At 38.1% G+C, this 20,553-nt stretch overlaps 4 protein-coding genes across 5 annotated transcripts; 3 read left to right on the top strand and 1 right to left on the bottom strand.

The window, feature by feature from the left end:
* Nucleotides 1-261: 261 nt before the first annotated feature.
* Nucleotides 262-4,015, bottom strand: LOC140774675 (uncharacterized). Its single transcript, XM_073117762.1, has 5 exons — nt 3,467-4,015; nt 2,273-2,425; nt 2,043-2,184; nt 1,715-1,956; nt 262-640 (listed from the first exon to the last, which is right to left on the bottom strand). Exons 1-5 carry the CDS (start codon nt 3,905-3,907, stop codon nt 434-436), a joined length of 1,185 nt encoding a protein of 394 aa, XP_072973863.1. The 5' UTR covers nt 3,908-4,015; the 3' UTR covers nt 262-433.
* A 347-nt stretch (nt 4,016-4,362) lies between these two features.
* LOC140774286 (dirigent protein 22-like) lies at nt 4,363-5,066 on the top strand. The gene has a single exon (XM_073117212.1). It carries the CDS (start codon nt 4,409-4,411, stop codon nt 4,976-4,978), a length of 570 nt encoding a protein of 189 aa, XP_072973313.1. The 5' UTR covers nt 4,363-4,408; the 3' UTR covers nt 4,979-5,066.
* A 2,278-nt stretch (nt 5,067-7,344) lies between these two features.
* Nucleotides 7,345-16,943, top strand: LOC140773374 (1-phosphatidylinositol-3-phosphate 5-kinase FAB1B-like). 2 transcript variants are annotated; one of them, XM_073115889.1, is made up of 11 exons: nt 7,345-8,847; nt 9,154-9,882; nt 10,029-10,182; nt 10,266-10,610; nt 11,846-12,784; nt 12,866-13,197; nt 13,286-13,409; nt 13,508-13,666; nt 13,760-14,992; nt 15,237-15,292; nt 15,497-15,580. In XM_073115889.1, the coding sequence occupies exons 1-10, from the start codon at nt 8,246-8,248 to the stop codon at nt 15,243-15,245; spliced, it is 4,626 nt and encodes a 1,541-aa protein (XP_072971990.1). In that variant the 5' UTR covers nt 7,345-8,245; the 3' UTR covers nt 15,246-15,292; nt 15,497-15,580. The 2 variants fall into 2 exon arrangements, with proteins under 2 accessions (XP_072971990.1, XP_072971989.1); XM_073115888.1 differs by adding an exon at nt 16,353-16,943 and having other exon boundaries at nt 7,349-8,847; nt 13,760-15,292; nt 15,497-15,763.
* Nucleotides 16,944-17,985: 1,042 nt separating this feature from the next.
* Nucleotides 17,986-19,809, top strand: LOC140774550 (F-box only protein 13-like). Its single transcript, XM_073117588.1, has 2 exons — nt 17,986-18,219; nt 18,332-19,809. Exon 2 carries the CDS (start codon nt 18,334-18,336, stop codon nt 19,591-19,593), a length of 1,260 nt encoding a protein of 419 aa, XP_072973689.1. The 5' UTR covers nt 17,986-18,219; nt 18,332-18,333; the 3' UTR covers nt 19,594-19,809.
* Nucleotides 19,810-20,553: the final 744 nt, after the last annotated feature.

The raw sequence follows: 20,553 nt of genomic DNA, 5'->3' as shown, positions 1-20,553 counted from the left end.
AAACATAGACGAACTTTCTTACAAGTTCTTGAAGATGTTATCAGTGACAGAAAGATAGGAATAATTAGAGCAGTTATCAGAATACCGTGATGCTATTTGAATTGCTGCAAAATATTTTACAAGTAAGGCATCACATCTCTCACAAATGATCAAGTACTCTGTTAAGCCTAAAGAAGAATGTGTGTGTATATATATATCTCTCTCTGTCTCACAGTGGCATCTCACAAAAAATCACCACTTTATGAATTGCAACCCAATGAGTTCACCACAAGGAATGCATCTCCTTTTCATTCCTCACTCTCTTTCAAGAAAGTGTTAATGTAGCAACATCATATATCCCTTGAAGAACGATGAAAGAGGAATGTTATAAGTGCAAAACCTACATGTTGATTAAGCTACAGAATAGCAGCAAGGAACAACTCCCAAGGCATATTCATAAGTACAGTTGAATAAGCTCGTCGCTAACCACCGATGGTGTTAGAGCACCAAGATCGGTGAAAAGGAGAGTGAGGTATTGTGGTGGAGTATAGTCCCTAGCAGATGTCTCAACCTCAACGCCTGGTGGTATTGGGACGCCAAAGTCTATCGGACGAAGAGCGGGTTCTAGGTCCTTCTGGTCCAATGGATACAGACGCGCAAACTGCAAAATTGTCACAAAATTAATCAGCATGCTTGATATCTAATATCATTAACCCCAGTTTATAAAATGAAACAAGAATATATGGAGATTAACTTAAATTGAGTCCACTATGCCAGTACATAGCACCAGGAATTCAGATATCAAAAGTGACACAAGATCAAGGGTTCAGTAGTTAAAATTGAGATCACTAAGCCAAAATAGTTGCGTTCCCAAAATATTGATTAAAAGAGTATCAATAAGGCATACCCCCAACAATCTAAATGAAAGATCATTCTAGCTCAACATCCAGTTGATGATAGATAAGTGGTGACACTATTTGAGAATCAGGAAACCATAGCTGTTAGATGATTAGCAGCAAGTGTTTGAACTGTTAAAACAATACACAGGAAATTAGTCTGTCACCGCTCAATGCCTTTTTCTGGCACCAAACCCACTGGCTTCCACATATAAGTGCTTCTGCTCTCTTAGAGTACATACAGTCATTGGTTAACTTGGGATTGGGACTTGATCAACTCCTATCTGAAGGGACATGCATCTAATTTGTAGAACCAAGTTAGATCCCAAAGTTCAAACTTACCAATTGAAACCATTTCTACACAAATCAGGCAAGGAAAAGAAAGAGGATAGAGAACAAAGAAACAAGAGCCTTAAAAAAATTCTCTCCACATAAAATGCACCCATAATTCATGTGGATCCATGGACATGCATAGATAAATTAAATATAACACAGAAAACAAGTTCTTTTCAACATAAGGTCAATTTGCATTATCTCTAAGAAGCAGCACTGACATAATATCAATAAGGCTAACATCTCAGAGAGCTACAAAAGAAATACTACTCATAATTCAAGATGTACAAAAACTACTAGAACATGTAAATAGGATGCACATGTCATGGCATATTACCTATGACATGTGCATCCTTCAAATATAAGACTGCTGATACTTTCATGAATAAGGCTAAGTTTGCCAAAACGTAGTGGAAAGTTTAGATGAGCAATAACACAAGCATCTCGTAACTATGAAACCAGATGTCTAAAAAGAATATAAGTGTATACAAGTTGTAAAGTAGCACCTTATAACTTTCAGCAGCTACATAGACAGGTTTGTTCATGCTATGAGCCACTAAAGCAATTTGATATGTTCCCATCATGTTAATGATACCTCCACTTTCAACAATCCCATCAGCACCAACAAATATCATGTCAACCTCATCCATGGCATATGCAACTGCTGAATCAATTAGAAGCTTAACAGGAACACCTAATGCTGAAAGTTCATTTGAGAATCTTAAGCCTGTCCTGTCTGGTCTTCCCTCTGCATTTGAAAATAACGTATTAATTCTATGGAGATTGGTATTAACAAAAATAAACAGATGAATAAAATATTTGTTGGAGAGTGACCTGTGCAGAGAACTCGGAAGAGTTTCTTATTTGATGCCGCTAGTTTCAGAACTTCTAATACCACTCTAGAATAACCATGGACAAGAATTGTACAACCATCGTATATGAAGTCCTGACTAAGCATTGCAATAGTTCTGCGTGCCTGGAAATGGAATTTCCATATAAATAGTGTTTATTGAGCAAACCAAAGAAGGGAAACTGTAATTTGTAGATTAGAAGTTAAGACAGACCTTTAGAGAAATCTCCCCAAATTTTTCCCCACGCTCAATCAGACGAAGTCTTGCAGCACCAAAGTCCTCATATTCCAACGCAGATGTTCTGGTAACATATCTCATGAATAGATCACAACCAGCTGACAAAGATATAGAGGTAGTATCCCATGACTGGAAATGTGGAAAGGATGTGAGTCAATACCATTAATTGACAGCAATACATAATGATATCAGTATATCACCTGTCTGAATTGTGACTAATTGCCATACATGGAACAAGAATGTAACTCTTAATCTGAACACTTTATTTTAACTCTATCAACAACAAGATCAAGATAAAACCATGAGTCATAAATTTACAAAGTTGTAAATCAAAACCAACAAAATGTGACATACTAAATCCTTAAAGGTGGATCACTCCCCTGATTTATTGAACCAGACATCAGGACAGAGTAGGAAGTTTCTTAAAGATTGCAAAGAAGAATGCTTACACGAAAACTTGCACAGGACTTCAGAAAGAATTTGTATAACCCAATGATCATATCATCAAGTAATACTAATAACCCTAGTAACCAGGATAGTCTGCAGTACTTACAAAAGTATGGATACATATCAATCATTTCAGGCAAAACATTTCATGTTGTAAGATAAGAAGTGAATTAATTAAAGTTCAACTTATCACAAACTGTAATGAGAAAGTTCTCTCAACATCATGTTACCAGAATCAACTTCGCTAATAACATAACAAAAACAAATGATCCAGAAACATTGCACATTACGATTGCAAAAAGATACTAACAGGTTTAAAAGAAAAAGAAACATTATACAAGAAGAAGTATCCCACTTGCATCAATTAAGAGAAGCTTGGCCAAGAACCAATAACATCCTATTTACATGTTCAAAGGAAATATCCGAATGCACTTAACAACCTTAGATTGGAAAGTGGAAAGCAGTTCTCATATCTGAATATGTGAAATAAATTAATAAGGCAATCTTTCAGGTGTGACGATTACCATGATTCAGCTCAACATCTTATCAAATAAAGGACGCCACTTAAAACAGCTGTAGAGATAATGTTCCAAACTTTTTGAAATCTGTTGGAAATCTATGAAAAAAAAGGGTTCTTTGTCCATTACTTCATAAGATGTAATTGAGCTAAAAATAACAAATAAAACACAAATATTTTCCCCAACTATTTGAAAACGGCGTCACCTTTAGCGTATCCGACGCCTTCTTGAGCTCAATCTCGAGCTCCATCATGGTGGTGGCCTCGCTAGACCTGATGACGGCCGCCAGCGCCATGATGGCAGCCACAGCCTCGGCGAGATCAGGCTTCTTCCTCCAGTAGTTGAACTCATCGATGACGCTAAACGGCTTCGCGGCGGCGCCACCTCCTGCGGCGGAGATCTCCGGCACAGCGGGCTCCCGGCCGACGGCGGCCTTGGCCTGAGCGAGCCAGTCGCTGGTGACGACGGCGTGGTGCTCGGCGCGGGTCTGGTAGTAGGCGGAGATGTTAGGATTAGGGTTAGGGTTCGCGTTTTGGGTGACGGTGGTGGGGTCCATGGATTCGTCCAGCTGGTCGTGGAGAAAGGAGGAGGGGTGGTGGTTTTGGTAGCGTTTGTCGAGGACGAAGGAAGCCGATCGCAACCACATCGCTGCGGAGATCTAATAATTACCCGATAAACAGAATCTAAAAAGAACCTAGACGAGAATAAACATAGATAAAAGTGGTTCTTTTTTGAAAATATATAGTAGAAGTATGTTCGCCATTATTACCTTCTTTAAAACTACAACCGTGTTAACAACTTGCATAGCAAGCAAACTTTGCTTGAATAATAGGGTAATTTGCAAATCACCACCTAATTTTCATCCTTTTACTGTAAAATACCTCCTCATTTTAGACACTTGAATCGATCCGATCCAAGCCCACATTGACACGACTGAACCTAAACTAATATCCGGCCCAATAGCAACCCAACATGTGGGCCCAAGGACTGCAGAGAATCGCTATTCTCTAAAAATAAAAATAAAAAGGAGAAAAAGAGAGAGAGAAGAATATCAACGCGAAGTCTACCAACTCCTGTATGGTTGCACCCACTCTAAGTTGGAGTCCCCACTCTCCAACGCGGCGAAAGGGATTATTTACACTCCCCAATGCATCAAACCAAATCCACCGTCTCTTCAAACTCCTCCATGGCCTCCTCCTCCTCGAAGAACTTCACCCCATTCCTCCTCCTCCTCCTCCTCCTCCTCCTCACTGCCTCCGTCTCCTTCTCCGCCGCCATCAAAGAGAAGTCGACCCACCTCCACCTCTACATCCACGAGATCTTCACCGGCCCGAGCGCCACCGCCATCACCGTAGTCAAATCCCCGTTAAACAACTCCTCCTTCGGCAGCATCGGCATCCTCGACGACGTCCTGCGAGAAGGATCGGATCCGAACTCCAAGTTTCTCGGACGATTCCAAGGGTTCATCGCCGACGCGGGAAAGGAGAAGTCGGCGTTTCTTAGCGCTTTTAGCTTCGTGTTCTCGGAGGGGATGTATAACGGAAGCACGCTTACTATTATGGGGAGAGCGCAATTAGGCGGCGTTATCGAGCGTAGTATTGTTGGAGGGACTGGGAAGTTTAGGATGGCTCGCGGGTATAGTTTAATGAAGATACTCGGCCGGCCAACGCCGGTGACTGTTATTTTCGAGGTTGATCTTTATGTGATACATTATTGAACAGTATTGTGGTTTCTTTGTTTGTGATCAGATGATTTAGTAATTGAATAAATCTCTTTGTCTGCTTTATTGAATGCCTCTTTAACCATATTTTTCTTGTACTTATTATTGGATGTCTCAACTTTTACAAGAAAATGAAGATATTAACTGTTATTTAGACCCATAGGTGGTGATTGGAATCTTACCTACCATAATCATAAGAAGTAATTTACGATGAAAGTTCCAAGTCCCAAAAGATGTTGTTTGAGTGCAAAATTTTGAATAAGGAAACTCATTGGCTTACTTGTACATACAGCAAATTCTAATTAGTTTAGTTTTTCTTATTTAAAATTTTTTATTATGTGTAATTTGTTTGAGGGTAACTTCTTTATGGATAAATTTTTTTATATATATTTATTTTGATTTTAAAATGTGGTAGGTCTAACATTTTTCTTGTGCTATGATTTGATTATATAAGCAACATCAATCCTCTTTTTCACTCTCTTTTCCAAGTAATAAAAAAATAAAACTTTAAATTCATAAATATATTCAAAGTATAAAAATGTATATTATCAAATATAAATATATAAAAAACATAATTATAGTTAACACAGTAATTATATTATTTTGTCTCTTATATAAGTTTTAATTATATATAAATTATGATCTCATAAATTAATTATAAATTTGAAACAATTAGCTTTTAGTGATATATGTCGAGACAATCCCGCTTATAAATTAATCTAAAATGCTCAAATCATGTACATATTTCACTCCAATAAAAAGTTCACAAAAACTCTAATCTATGCTCGACCTAGTTCGAGCTCGAATTGCTAACCGGCAACATAGGCCAGTCTTTTACTTGGCCGTCGGCTCAACCTAAAAGCCAAGCTTGAAGCTCAACTGAAAAGCCCACCCATTCAACCTTGCCCAGCCCAAATAGAAATATCTTTTAAAAATATAAGCCTAACAATAAATTTTTTTTTAAATTCTATTAAGCTCGAGCTTGCTCTCTCACGAGTCGATGGGCAGTTATAAGATAGACTATTATAGCCTGTTTTGGCTTGAACCACTCATGAGCGAGCTAGTGATTAAAGTACCCAATCCAATTCGATAGAATAATTAATTTGTACTATTTAAAATTTCAAAACTAATAAAGATTTCACAATTACTTTGTGTAACAAATTATGTAAAAGTTGAGATTCTAAAAGGATATAATTATATATTAGATGCTAGTAACTTATTACTATGATTCAAGTTGATATATATAAGGAAAACTTTTTTTTATTGTTTTTCTTTTTCATTATATTATGCTATATTTTCTCTGTTAAAATTAGATTACATTTTTTTATTTTTTATGCCAAATTTTATGTATTTTATGTGTTTATTTGTATTCTTTATATTTTCTAAAATCTAATAATTATATAATATAGTATAAATTAAATTGTTTTTTTTTACTTTCTATATCTGGCTTTGAGACCAGTAGGTAGAGCTAATTTGATCATCATTATTTACTGGAGTTATTTTATAAATATAAACCTACATGAATTAATCATATGAAGTTTTAAATAGATCTCTTTTATCGAATCACATGGATGAAATTTTAAAACATGCAAATAGAATAAAAGAATAATACATCTTCCAAGATCAATAAATTACATTATTAATCATGTTCAAGTCAAATTATTCTAAAGTTTTATAAAATTAATTATATAGTCAGTTGGTCAGCCACTAATATTTGGATTCCATTAGAATGGACTACTTTAGAATGGTTGTTTACAATCCTTATATTTTGACCGATAGTTAAAGTTGTCACTACCCAACATTTGTAATTTTAAATTCATACACTCCAGCGGTAGATGGTCTATATTACGAAGGAGCTCATATTAAACACATGCCTCAAACATAATTTTCACCTACAAGTCCTATTTTAAGGTATAATAACACTCAAATTAACATTATTATTACTTTTATTATTTTATTAGAGATTTTACATTGTCATGGCCGTAATCTTTTCAATTGTTTGCACAGTATTTCAAGTAGAAGTAAGAAAAGAAATTTATTTTTAATAATATATAGAGAATATAAATTTTTTTGTTGAAATTTTTATTTTTATTTTATTCACTAAATTTTAGATATATTAACAAATAAGTTCATCAATATTAGACATTATTATTTCTTTTAGGCGTCTTGACTGCGGTGACACTTCTTTAGTGTCTTCTGTTATGATTTATACTAATATATTATCGAGAGAAAGACATGTGCATAGGTTGAAATAAATATATTAATAAGATGTGAAATGAAAAATCGAAATAAAAAAAAGACAAAAAGAGAACCGTGAGAAAAAAGCGGAAGCACGATGGTGAAAGAGCGAGCGAGCTGTATGTGCGAGAGAAGCGAGCAAAAGCGTCCTCCTTTTCGCATCTCTTCTCGCCCATTGGCTCACTGTAATTTCCGCAGAAACGGTTCGAAACGCGCGTTTGGTTCGTTGTAGTCTTCCCAGAAAAGGCAAAAAAGATTAACGCGGGGGGAGTTACAGGTGTTTCCCTGATCTCCCACGCCTCTCTCTCTCTCCTCTCCCTCCCTCCCTCCCTCCTCCTTTGGCCTTCTCCGTCGCTGTTGAGGTCGAATTCCGTGCCTCTAATCAGATTCGCTTGGTGGGTCTTATCCCATGATCGTGAGGTTTATTGGGTCGTTCGCGGTTTTGATTCTCGTGGTGGTTGTTGGAATTGATTTTTGAAAGGGGTGAAATAAAAAAAATCCCGTCTTGGGGTGCATTGTATGTTATTCGTTTGATTTAGTTGATTGGAAGCGATGGAAGTTCTTCAAAGCGGCGATTTCGGTTTCTTTAATCGTGTAAGTGATTTCAGGACAACTGAGTTCTTTGGTGTTTGGGTTCGCGCGCACTTATAGCGAAGATTGCAATCTGGGTCTTTTTTTTTTTCGATAGTGTTGTGCTTGCATTTGGTGTCAAGTTTGCTTGTTGCCATTGTACAAGAAGACAGTTTCCGATTATTTGAGACGGATTCCTTTTACCGATTGAATTGTGGATAAATAAAACTAGTCTATTGGAAGAAAAAGTTGGCTGCCTACCAATTGTGCCACTTAGGAGATACATAAGACCAATTAAATGCTGAATTTTGGAAGAAGGTTTACTGAAGTTTTTAAGAAGCAACCTGCATGACCTTCTTGCAGTTAGAAATCTGCTTTCTTCTGCTTTTCCATTTGTTCTGCCGTTGCAGCAGATGAGAATCTAAGGATGAGGGAGTTTGCGAGGTTTTTCCATCAATGGATAACCCCGATAGGGCATTCTCGGAACTAGTTAATGCTTTGAAGTCCTGGATTCCTCGGCGTTCTGAACCAGCCAATGTATCAAGGGATTTTTGGATGCCCGATCACAGTTGTCGGGTTTGTTATGACTGTGATTCACAATTCACAATCTTTAACCGCAGGCACCATTGCCGTCGTTGTGGGCGTATTTTCTGTGGAAGGTGCACTGCTAACTCCATTCCAGTTTTGTCAGATGATCCAAGGAATAGAAGGGAAGATGTTGAGAGGATCCGTGTTTGCAACTTTTGTTTTAAGCAATTGGAGCAGGAAAAATTTGCTGCTGATAAAGGGAATCAAGCTACCATCAGCCCTTCTCTTTCAGAGACAAGTTTAGTCAGTACCAAGTCGAATGGGACTGTTAACAGCACTACAACTGCTGGATCTTACTCCACTGGAGCTTACCAGCATGTCTCACTTGGTTCTGTCCCTAGTCCTCATCAATCATGCCAGATCAAATCTTTCTCTTACAAGCAAGATGTGCTTGTATCTGGAAGGAATGTGGCTGTTGTTCCAGAAAAAGATGCTTCTTCTTCAATTCAGTTTGGCTATTTGACAAACAGGTAGATTATCCTTTCGTTGGCTATTATGGTACTGGAACATTCATATTCTTCAAATGCTTAAATGATTAGCTAGTGACCTGCTACTATCCATACAACGGGCATATCTGCAGATAAATCAATTCATATTTTTGCATCATATATTTTTCACAAGATACTGCACGTTTTAGAATTTCAATATACCAAATTTTAACTATAGTAAATTTTCGTACTCAATATTGACTTTTGGAAATATGAATAGTATGGCTGATGTTTTTGAGGTTAATTGTAATTTATGAATCCTGTGATGCATGATTGTTTTGATTATAGGAGTGATGATGATGGTGAAGAGTATGGAACATTCCATGATCTGCAAGAACAACATCTCCAGGATCCTGATTGTTACTATGGCCAGGTTGAGTTTGATGAACTTGATGCAGGTTATACTTCACAAATTATGAACACCGCTGAAGAAAATGTAATTTCCAAAGAGATTTGCTCTCCACTGGATGACATAGAGTTTCAAGGCTCTTTAGCTGATCAAAAGTTGGACGATGAAGCAGAACCTGATAACAGTTATGAGTGTGATGCTTCATCTTCCATATATGCCATGGAAAGTACTGATGCTGAGCCTGTGGACTTTGAGAACAATGGACTCCTTTGGCTTCCTCCGGACCCAGAAGATGAGGATGATGAAAGAGAACCTATTCTGTTTGATGATGACGATGAGGATGCTACTGGAGAGTGGGATCGTCTTTGTTCATCACATAGCTTTGGCAGTGGTGAGTTCCGGAGTAGAGATCGATCAAGTGAAGAACATAAGAAAGCCATGAAAAATGTTGTTGATGGACATTTCAGGGCTTTGATAGCTCAACTTCTTCAAGTTGAGAACATTTCCATAGGTGAAGAAGGTGATAAGAGGAGTTGGCTCGAGATTGTTACATCCTTATCATGGGAAGCTGCAAATTTTCTTAAACCAGACATGAGCAAAGGGGGTGGTATGGATCCTGGTGGATATGTAAAGGTTAAGTGCTTAGCATGTGGACATCGCAGTGAGAGGTGAATAAGTTTCTTTTTTCAATAATTCATGTATTAAACAGCAAGAGTTGTTGACTTATACTTCATTCATGGTTAATTTAGTTTTCTTAGCTGATGGCCTAGTCAAATCTGGCAAGTAGTAAAGTTCTTTATCTATTTTTTGTTAGCATGGTTGTAAAAGGAGTAGTTTGTAAGAAGAATACGGCACATCGACGTATGGCATCAAGAATAGAAAAACCTCGTTTCCTAATCCTTGGAGGAGCTCTTGAGTACCAACGAGTGACAAATTTGCTGTCAAGTATTGATACTTTACTCCAGCAGGTAAGATGACCAATTTTACCTCTCATTTTCTGTGTACTTGCCCTGTGTTTATTGCTCATCTGCATAATTCTTATGACGTTTAGGAAACAGATCACTTGAGAATGGCAGTTGCAAAGATAGTTGCTCACCAACCTGACATCCTTTTCGTGGAGAAAACTGTTGCTCGTTATGCCCAAGATTTACTTCTAGAGAAGGACATCTCACTTGTTTTGAACATCAAAAGGCCCCTTTTAGAGAGAATAGCTCGCTGCAGTGGTGCTCAGATAGTACCTTCTATTGACCATCTATCATCTCAGAATTTGGGGCACTGTGAGTTCTTTCATGTGGAAAAGTTTTTTGAACATCATGTAAGTGCAGGTCAAGGTATGAAGAAAATGCTGAAGACTTTGATGTTTCTTGAAGGATGCCCTAAGCCCTTGGGTTGCACTGTAAGTAATCACCCAGTTTTTAGCTTTAAATTCTTTTGATTCAGTAAATTGTCACATGCGCACATGATATAGTACATGATCTTCAGTTCAGCAAGCTTAAATTTAAGTATAAGTTCGTCATTGGGTTTTTCCATGGTGACATGCTTATTTCTTATACGAGAGGTTGGTTACATTATTACAGTAGTGGTGAAAACAGAACACTCATTGTTGGGAAATGAAACTGAATCTGCAGTATGTTGTAAATAGTTTAGTCAGGTGTTCTCGTTCTAGAATTGTTGTGGGTGATATGAGATATTCTGAAAATAATCCAAGCGCACCCCAAAGTGTCCATTATGCGATCGCATTGGAAGGTAATAATGTTATTCCATCATTTTTCACCTTTAGTATCATACTCCTCATAGATCATGCAAATATTATAATATGCTAATGCAATTAAGATAATAACATTGATCTACAGTAAGGCCATCGTGACAAGAAAGTTCCAAGCTAGAACAATTCACTCTTCAAATCTTATGCTTATCTTCTGGAGCATCATAAGTACAGGATCTAAACATTTGACCAATGTCAAAAAGTTCAACTAGTACATAAATGTAAATGCAGTGAATATTTGAATCATCTTCTTACTTTCTTTGTAATGCCTTTTTCTTGCTCTCATTCTCTCCCTTCTCTCAATATTTGGTGGATTGGCTATGAACAAAGGACTCCAATCTTTTGTCATTTTTCCTATGCGAGAGCAGTTCTAGTCTAATTGAAAATGAAATCAGTATATTTTGTTCAATGCTGTGATGAAGCCTTATCAACTTTGACTTGTAGATTCCATCCTAATTTTCCAAGAAAAAGGCAATGATGCTGACGTTGTTTACATTTCTATGTGAGCCTTACACCTAGGTAAGATGAACTTTGGATAAATGCTGCCAGAATTCAGAGTTACACTTATTGAGTAATGGTTTTTACCGAAGGTAGAATTTTGCTGACTAGTATTCCACTACATGAATATGTATATTATGCTTGTAATATATTTCTTTTTATATATTAAAGTGTTTTCTATGGCTCTATTTACTCTCAAGAATTTCGTGATTTTCCAAAATTTCTCTGTAGTTTTGGAGTGTACAATCTTATACAAGATAAAAAGAAAATCTTTCATCTGACGTATATATCAGATGAATGCATGCATTTAGTTGGGCACATGAGTGTATGCACATAAATAATTCCTCTGGTTTCTTTGATTCTTGCAGGTTTTACTTAAGGGTGGTACTATCGATGAGCTAAAAAGAGTGAAACATGTAATCCAATATGGGATTTTTGCAGCTTATCATTTGGCCCTGGAAACATGTTTTCTTGCAGATGAAGGTGCCTCCCTGCCAGAACTTCCCTTGAAGTCTCCAATTACTGTTGCATTGCCAGATAAACCATCAAATATAGACAGATCCATCTCCACTATACCTGGTTTCACTATCCCTGCTGGAAAGCAACAAGCCAGTGTCTATGCTCAAAAACCCAATATATCAGATTCCAACTTAAATTCAGTTCACTCTGGTCAAATGCTCACAGAAGCATTGACAGCCTCTTATGGAAGCCATAACTCTGATACTGCAAATTCTATTTCTGCATCTATATCTGTTGACACCAAGTGTCTTTGTGTGGAGAAGAAAAATAATTCAGAGAATGTCATGGTACCTCTTACTACATCATCCTTATCTTCTTTCTGCCTGGGTGAACTTTCAAACTTGTCACCTCAATACTGTATGATGGAAGAGAAAAGTAAAGTATGCTTTGGAGATTGTCATGAGACTGTCTTATCTACATCCAATAGTCAGGCAATTGCAAATGATTCTGTTATCGCTGATAGCTGTCATAATTGCTCAAAGACCTCAGAGACTGATGATTTTCTTTCTAATGGAAAGCATACCAGGAGCACCAATTTAAATGAGCAATCGGAGTCAACCAACTTAGCGGCTTCAGATCAAGAAGTTGACAGAAGACATGAAAACACATTGCTGAAAGAAGAAATTCTGACCTCTTCTTCTGATCATCAGAGCATTTTGGTTTCATTATCTACACGATGTGTCTGGAAGGGAACTGTTTGTGAGCGTTCACAACTCTTCCGTATTAAGTACTATGGCAACTTTGATAAACCTTTAGGAAGATTTTTGAGAGACCATTTATTTGATCAGGTTATTCTTCCTTCTAGTTTCCCCTTTTTTTTCTGCTTTACATTTGTTTCTATTACCTAAAGTACCTAATATTCATTTCAGAGCTATCGATGTCATTCTTGCGATATGCCATCAGAAGCCCATGTTCATTGTTACACTCATCGACAAGGTAGTCTAACAATATCTGTTAGAAAGCTTCCAGAGTTTCTTTTGCCCGGGGAGCGCGATGGAAAGATCTGGATGTGGCACAGGTGTCTACGATGCCCTCGTGATAATGGATTTCCTCCAGCAACTCAAAGAGTTGTCATGTCTGATGCAGCCTGGGGTTTATCTTTTGGTAAATTTTTGGAGCTTAGTTTTTCGAACCATGCTGCTGCAAGTAGGGTAGCCAGCTGCGGCCATTCTCTTCACAGGGACTGCCTCCGGTTCTATGGGTACCTCTTCCATTGCAGTTTTCTTTGATGCATGAATAACCGGGCCACGCCATCTTATTTTCTGATATTGCTCTTCTTGCATGAGCAGGTTTGGGAAAATGGTAGCTTGCTTCCGGTATGCATCTATTGATGTTCATTCTGTTTATTTGCCACCTCATAAGCTTGATTTTAATTACAAGAATCACGAGTGGATACAAAAAGAGGCAGATGAGGTGTGAGGACATCCTATCTTCTAGGTTCATGGTTGTAAGTGTCAACAGTGTAGTACTTTTTTCTGGGCCTGCTTAAAAGTTTCCTCATTACATTACAGGTTGCTGAGAGAGCAGAACTTCTATTTAGAGAAATACGGAATGCTCTGTACCAAATTGCAGATAAAAGAACTCCCAATGGAAGCTTGGAGGTTCCAGAATTGGGACATTACATTGTTAATCTTGAAGGAATTCTCCAAAAGGAGAAGTCAGAATTTGAGGTTGCATATCATTTAACTTCTTTCTTAACCATGTTTTTGACAAATTTTATGTCTTAACATTCATACACTTGCTGATATTTTTGAGTCATGTAGGACTCTATGCATAAAATTTCGAAGAAGGAGCTGAGGATTGGGCAACAAATTATTGATATTCTTGAGGTCAATAAGTTAAGGAGACAGTTACTCTTTCACTCATATTTATGGGATCAACGCTTAATATTTGCTTCCAAATCAGCTAGTAGTCCACAGGACGTGCTAAGTAGTTTCCCACAAAGAGATTTGAAGAAAACCTATTCTACTGAGAAGTTCAGCGATTCAGATGAAGTGACGAATCCTCAAACTGGCGTTAATGGTACTGATGCTGTTTCTGAAGATTTGAAAATTAGTGATCTCAGGGAGAGCATCAATGCAGTTAATTGTAAGGAAGTATCTTATGATAATCATAAATCAAATATAGGCCAGCAAGGAGTAGACATCGAACTGGATTCTTTCCAAAGGACAGAAAGCAAAATGTCTCTCCATACTAGCATTAGTGTCAGTGAGCAATCAGTTCCACTGGAATATGGTCTTGTTGCCAGACGAACTCTCTCAGATGGGCAATTTTCAAATTTATCGAACTTGTCAGATGCATTCGATGCAAAATGGACTGGTGAAAATAGCCCAATTCTTGTCAATGCAAGCACATTAGATTCTGCAGCTTCAGTAGAAGCACCAGGTTCATTATCACTTTCAGAGGATTCAGAAGAACAAAATGGAGCTGAAGTGACTCACTCATTTGCATCTGTGTTACTTAATAAGCTGGGAGACAGCGCTGAGGACTTCTCTAGCTGGCTGGGGATGCCTTTTGTACATTTCTACCGTTCTTTGAACAAGAGTTGGGGTAATTCTCATAGATTTGGTGCACTCAATGAGTACACTCCTGTTTATGTTTCCTTATTCAGGGAGTTAGAGCGTCAGGGTGGGCCAAGGTTTCTTCTTCCTATAGGAGTCAATGACATTGTCATTGCAATCTATGATGATGAACCAACCAGCATCATTTCTTATGCACTTGTCTCTCACGAATATCATATTCAGTTGTCTGATAATCAGGAGAGAATAAGAGACGTGGATCCATCACTCTTGTTTTCACTTAATGATTCAGGAGCTTTTCCGTCATCTCAATCAGTTGATGAAATTTCTTTGGACCCTTGTAGAAATTTTGGGTCTACTGATGAGAGCATTCTGTCTTTGTCTGGTAGCCGTGGCTCTTTCACTCCAGATCCACTTATCTACACAAAAGCAATGCATGTCAGGGTTAGTTTTACCGATGAAGGCCCTCTTGGGAAGGTAAAATATACTGTGACTTGTTACTATGCAAAACATTTTGACACATTGAGGAGAACCTGTTGTCCATCTGAGGTCGATTTTGTAAGGTCCCTCAGCCGTTGTAAGAAATGGGGGGCACAGGGTGGCAAGAGCAATGTGTTCTTTGCAAAATCATTGGATGATAGATTTATAATAAAGCAAGTTACCAAAACAGAATTGGAATCATTCATTAAGTTTGCTCCTGCATACTTTAAATACCTTGCAGAGTCAATAGGCACAAGAAGTCCGACATGCTTGGCAAAGATTCTTGGTATTTATCAGGTATGATGTACTTTTAGATTTCCTCATCCTGTAAGCTGTCTCTCAGAGTGCCTTATCTATTTTGTTCTGCTGTGTTTCCTGGGAGAATTTTCTGTTTCTGGTACTCGTTGCACTGAGTAATTTAATCATCCTTCTTATCAAAGAATACTATCAGTATTCTTGTAGATTTAACTTCTTAGTAAGTTGCTTGATATGCTTTAACAGGTTACTGCTAAGAACTTGAAGGGTGGAAAAGAGTTAAAGATGGATGTGCTGGTCATGGAAAATCTTTTGTTTGGACGGAATGTGACAAGGCTATATGACTTAAAGGGTTCTTCAAGGTCACGGTACAATCCAGATTCAAGTGGTACCAATAAAGTACTTCTAGATCAAAACTTGATCGAAACAATGCCTACTTCACCAATTTTTGTTGGCAACAAGGCAAAGAGGCTTCTGGAGCGAGCTGTTTGGAATGACACTTCATTCCTTGCGGTGAGTATAAGTATATTCTTGAAGTTCAGTTTAGTTACTCAAAATGTTGTGGCCCTGTGAAATGATTTCAAGACTAGAAGAATCTTCTTTATGTTCCCCACATTTTCATTAATGAAATTGTATTGGCATAAAGGAGAAAACTACATATTATAAAGTTCTTCATAGAATTCTTATTTCATATAAAGCCTTTGTTATTTCTCCTGGAGAGGTAGGTTTTACAGTACAATCTGAACCTAGGTTGAAAAAGAATTGAGGTTCTTTATAAAGTATGGGATCTATTCTTTCAGACTGATTGTGTAAATTAAACTGTTTTTAAATTTTTCATTGTAACTCATTCTAGTCTGTTTTGCACTTTGTTGCTACAATACAATCTTTTTTCATTCTGAATTTGATTTTTCGAAAGATACCTTGAAACAGTTATAATTTCTTTCATCAGAGTAAGTTATACCACATTCATATATTTTTCAAAGTTTCACGAGTTCATATCTTTTTTTCAATGCATGACTAGTACAAACTCTTTGTTCAGACGAAGATTCTTGCATTGGTGCCTTCTTGTATATGATATGTTGCATTCTTTATGCTGTTGCAGTCTGTTGATGTGATGGATTACTCTTTATTGGTTGGGATTGATGAGGAGAAGCATGAACTGGTACTGGGTATCATAGATTTTATGAGGCAATATACATGGGACAAACATTTAGAGACATGGGTGAAAGCTTCTGGGATTTTGGGTGGGCCAAAGAATGTCTCTCCAACTGTAATCTCGCCCAAGCAATACAAAAAACGGTTTAGGAAAGCCATGTCCGCATACTTTCTTGTCGTCCCAGATCAGTGGTCACCTCCTGCAATCGTGCCTAGCAACTCAAGGATTGAACCCGGGCAAGATAACATGCAGGATTCCTTGGTTGGGTCGTAAGTCTTCTTTTTGTAAGTTTTAGAATGTAAATATGGAATCGCCCGCGTTTTATGGGTTTCCTCCATATACAGCTTTTCTATTCTTTCTAATTTTGTTCGTTTCTTTTTGCGATCCTAATATTTGGAATCCCCAATTGTATTCCATCAAGTATTTGAAATTTCGGAAATGCAGAAATGATAGTCAAATTTTATAGTTCCAGATACTTTTACTCAATCTCATAGAAAGGCATGCAGAAGTATCTGCTTCTGTATGGACATCTACCATCTAGGAGTTATTCCAGGTTATTCCAGCGGCAGGAGTTACACCCAGCATATACTGATTGTTTTCCACTTTATATCTTTACTTTCATAATATGGCGTCGACATAATGGCCTACAAAAGATCAACCGAAAACATCAGAGAACCATGGACATGAATTATGATCTACTAGTATCTTTTTCTGTTACTGAAGATCTACGTCTCAGCTGTCTCTCTTTCAAATTTTCTTTTATCTTTTTTCCTTTTCAGTGCATCAGCTTGGTACTCTTATCATGTTCATCATTAACTCAAGTCTAGTTTTTTGCATTTATGCTCATTTTGCAGTATTTGATACTTGATATACAGCTCTTATTGAGGCACACCCAGTAGAATTTTTTTGCTCACAAGTGTTCTTGCTCCCTACTCATGTCCAAATTTTGTTTGTCAGACAATGGAAGATTGTTTTCAGGTCCTCCATAGCAAAAAAGAAAAAGAAAAGAAAAGTGGAATGTTATTCTTTCTGCAATCTCTTTTCCATTTCCTTTTCTTTTGGTTTTGTTTGTTTGATGATTGATTGATCCTCTGGTGTGTATCCTTGCTCAACATTTTAGTGCTTCAAAGAATCATCCATTCCCCTCACCACCCTAGTCTCATTTGCATATTTGGGGATTGGGGGAGAGGAGGTGGTGTTTGAGAAACGTGCTATCACTCCACTCCAGGAGTCCAAAACGCATCGAGATCTGTGACTCTGCCTGTGCAGGTGGGTGATGCAGCGGGTAAAGACACCGGAAGTAACGGCTTTTTCCTTGTTTTGTTTACTACCTCCTATCGCCATTATGATGGCCCCTATATTCCCGCACCTTCCTCTCCTGGGTCCTTTCTCTCAATGCCCCCCCCCCCCCCCTTTGACTTATGACAAAGGTGGATAAAGTTATCCAGCCCCCCACGGTTTATAGAAGAAAATTTTAGATTCTCTCAACGAGGTAGGAGAGAGAGAGAGAGTATTTTGTATGCTGTCATTGAGTTGGCCCTTTCTTTCTTACACAGAGGTCAGCCAAGCCAGGATTCTCTCTCTCTCTCTCTCTCTCTAAGATTAACCCTTTGACATAGTACCTATTCGTGTGTATCAGTGCAGCTGTGAATCTTTATTTTCCTTTCCTCTGTCTTTTGCCTCCCTTGTTTCCTTCCTTTTGGTCTTCTCTCCTATAGCATTTCCTACTCTCTCTCTCATGTGTGTGTCTGTGTGTGTATATATAGAAAGTTACAACCTTACTACTCCTCAGTGTAACAGAAAAGAGCCTTAGGTGCGTTCTTGGGTCTACTCTTTTGTTGATATATATATATTTTTTGTTATATTTTATCTCCCTCTGATGCTGCTATGTGCTAAAATTTACTATCCTGGTTTCTAACTACTAGATATGTCTTCAAGTTTGATGGAGCAAAACATGAATGTGGTGGGAGTAAATCCCAGGAAGAGGAAAGCATCAGAAGAGCCACATATCAATCTCACCTTCTCCTTAGATGAGCTGAATCAAGACTTGCTTGAGAGGGTCCTCTCCAAGCTTCCTGCCTCAAGCTTCTTTCGCCTTCGATCGGTTTGCAGGAGGTGGAATTCTGTTGCAAACTCTGCAACATTCCAATTTGCCTGCTCTCAGATACCCTTCAGAGATCCATGGTTCCTTATGGTAGATCAATATCTAGACCAGTCGACTGTTTTCGACACCACTGAAGGGAATTGGAAGAATTTAAGTCATCCAATGTTCCTGCAGCAAAGCCATGGATGCAAGCCGATTCCTGTGGCATCATCTGGTGGCCTAATCTGTTACCATGCATCTTCTAATGGCTTGGCTGTTTGCAATCCGATTACCGGGGTGCGTCGTGAGCTCCCTCCGATAGGCGAGGCTAGTGAAAGTCAAACTCTCCATGCCATTGCCATGTACTCCTCACAAAAAGATGATGATCCAACTGCATATAAAGTTGTCATGATCTTTGGTGAATTCTCGAGTCTTGCTTTCAGGGTGTTCGACTCCAAGAAGAATATGTGGGAAGAAGAGGTTATGCTGGTCCAGAAAGGCGAGAAGTCTACACAATCAGATGGGGTTGGATATGAGAGCACTGTCTATTTCCTTAGCAAAACTGGAGATATTGTTGCCACTAACATGCAGAAGAGCCCGTTTAAGCAGTACTCTTCAGTTAGATTGAATGAAAACGGCGACGATGTAATCTGCTTCCTTACTTATTCAGGAACCATCATGGCTTGCAATCTTGCGGAGAAGACCTTCTTCGAATACCCAAGGCTTCTGCCAGCCTACTTCGAGTACTCAATTGATGTTGTTGAGAGTAAAGGAGAGATGTTGGTAGTTGTTCTATCAGAGTTTCTTGAGACAGCAAGCCTAAGAGTGTGGAGATTCTCCAATGAAGAGAGATCATGGCAGCAAGTAGCAGCTATGCCGCCTTCGATGTCACACGAGTTGTATAAGAAAAAAGTGGATATCAACTGTGTTTGTCATAAAGATATGATCTTTATCTGTGTATGTTCTGATGATTTCAGCAGCTATGTGATGTGCAATTTGGTCACTAACCAGTGGATGGAGCTACCCAAGTGCTACATGAATGGAAAGGCCAAGGAGTTCATGTCTGCCTTCTGTTTTGAGCCAAGGGTGGAGGCTGTTGTTTGAGTGTCTAATTGTAACTTGATTTCTATGGATAAAGATCTTATGACAACTTTTTCTTTTTTCTTTGTTGCACTTGTTCTTCTTTCTTGGTTGCCATTTGTAATCATGGATGCCAAGAACCTATTGATACTACACCAGTTGATGAAAGTGAGTCCTTGCTTTGGAAGGTAGTATGACTTCCACTTATCTGTACAGTTTTAAAGTAATAAGTAGAATCAATGTGGGGATCTTTTGTCTGTCATTTCCTCTGGCCAGGTTTGTATTCGTTGAGCCAGAACTGCTTCCATTGGCAATAAAAAGCATCAATACTTTGCTGGTTTGGACCCAAAGGCATGGCATTCCTCAATGCAGAATTTTACTTGATAGAATTTTACTCCTCTTCACCTGAACATATTGGTCATTAAAGTAAATAAAGGATCAGTAACTTCTTCTGATATCAAAACAGGAGACATGAGGTTAGTAAAAGATTGTTTTTATCTATAATTGGAAATGGGTCACAGGAGTCAAACACAATCTATTAGTGGACCTTGCACTGTTGAAGATGTTGACCCATCTATGCATTCTCTGATAAGAGACAAAAGATTAACCATGACTCCCAACGCCAGAACAAGCACATAGCTACCAGATCTAGTATCACACGAAGACACAAACTAAAAACTTAGTAAATCTAAGATCAATGGTCATGTCTTTATCCATGATTACCGGGAAACAATGACAAAAGAAGTATGCAGACAAAAGGAAAGAGAGAGTATCCATGGACCAAGAAACACTAGAACAGGCCCACTTGTTACTGGGGGCTTCCGATAGTCGAGGTATTCCCTCTTTGATCCAGTAAGTCCATGTCACGTGGGATCGAGGCGTTGAATTTAGCGAGCATTGCTGGCGACTAAGATATGGTTTTTATTCCTGTTACATCAGATGTTAGTATATATAATTTGTCAGAATTCATGTGAAACAGAATAA

This window comes from Typha angustifolia, chromosome 13, assembly GCF_048772165.1.
Source record: "Typha angustifolia cultivar Huaian chromosome 13, ASM4877216v1, whole genome shotgun sequence".
Lineage (NCBI taxonomy): Eukaryota > Viridiplantae > Streptophyta > Magnoliopsida > Poales > Typhaceae > Typha > Typha angustifolia.
Note: the sequence above shows the minus strand (reverse complement) of the source record. Positions and strands in the feature narration are given on the sequence as shown.

Coding starts and splice junctions, on each gene's coding strand:
- LOC140773374 (XM_073115888.1), top strand. CDS start 8,246: ATGGATAACCCCGATAGGGCATTCTCGGAACTAGTTAATGCTTTGAAG. Junction 13,410..13,507: donor TACAAAAAGAGGCAGATGAG/GTGTGAGGACAT, acceptor ATTACATTACAG/GTTGCTGAGAGAGCAGAACT. Junction 13,667..13,759: donor AGGAGAAGTCAGAATTTGAG/GTTGCATATCAT, acceptor TGAGTCATGTAG/GACTCTATGCATAAAATTTC.
- LOC140774675 (XM_073117762.1), bottom strand. CDS start 3,907: ATGTGGTTGCGATCGGCTTCCTTCGTCCTCGACAAACGCTACCAAAAC. Junction 2,426..3,466: donor AGGCGTCGGATACGCTAAAG/GTGACGCCGTTT, acceptor CCACATTTCCAG/TCATGGGATACTACCTCTAT. Junction 641..1,714: donor TAGCTGCTGAAAGTTATAAG/GTGCTACTTTAC, acceptor ACAATTTTGCAG/TTTGCGCGTCTGTATCCATT.
- LOC140774286 (XM_073117212.1), top strand. CDS start 4,409: ATGCATCAAACCAAATCCACCGTCTCTTCAAACTCCTCCATGGCCTCC.
- LOC140774550 (XM_073117588.1), top strand. CDS start 18,334: ATGTCTTCAAGTTTGATGGAGCAAAACATGAATGTGGTGGGAGTAAAT.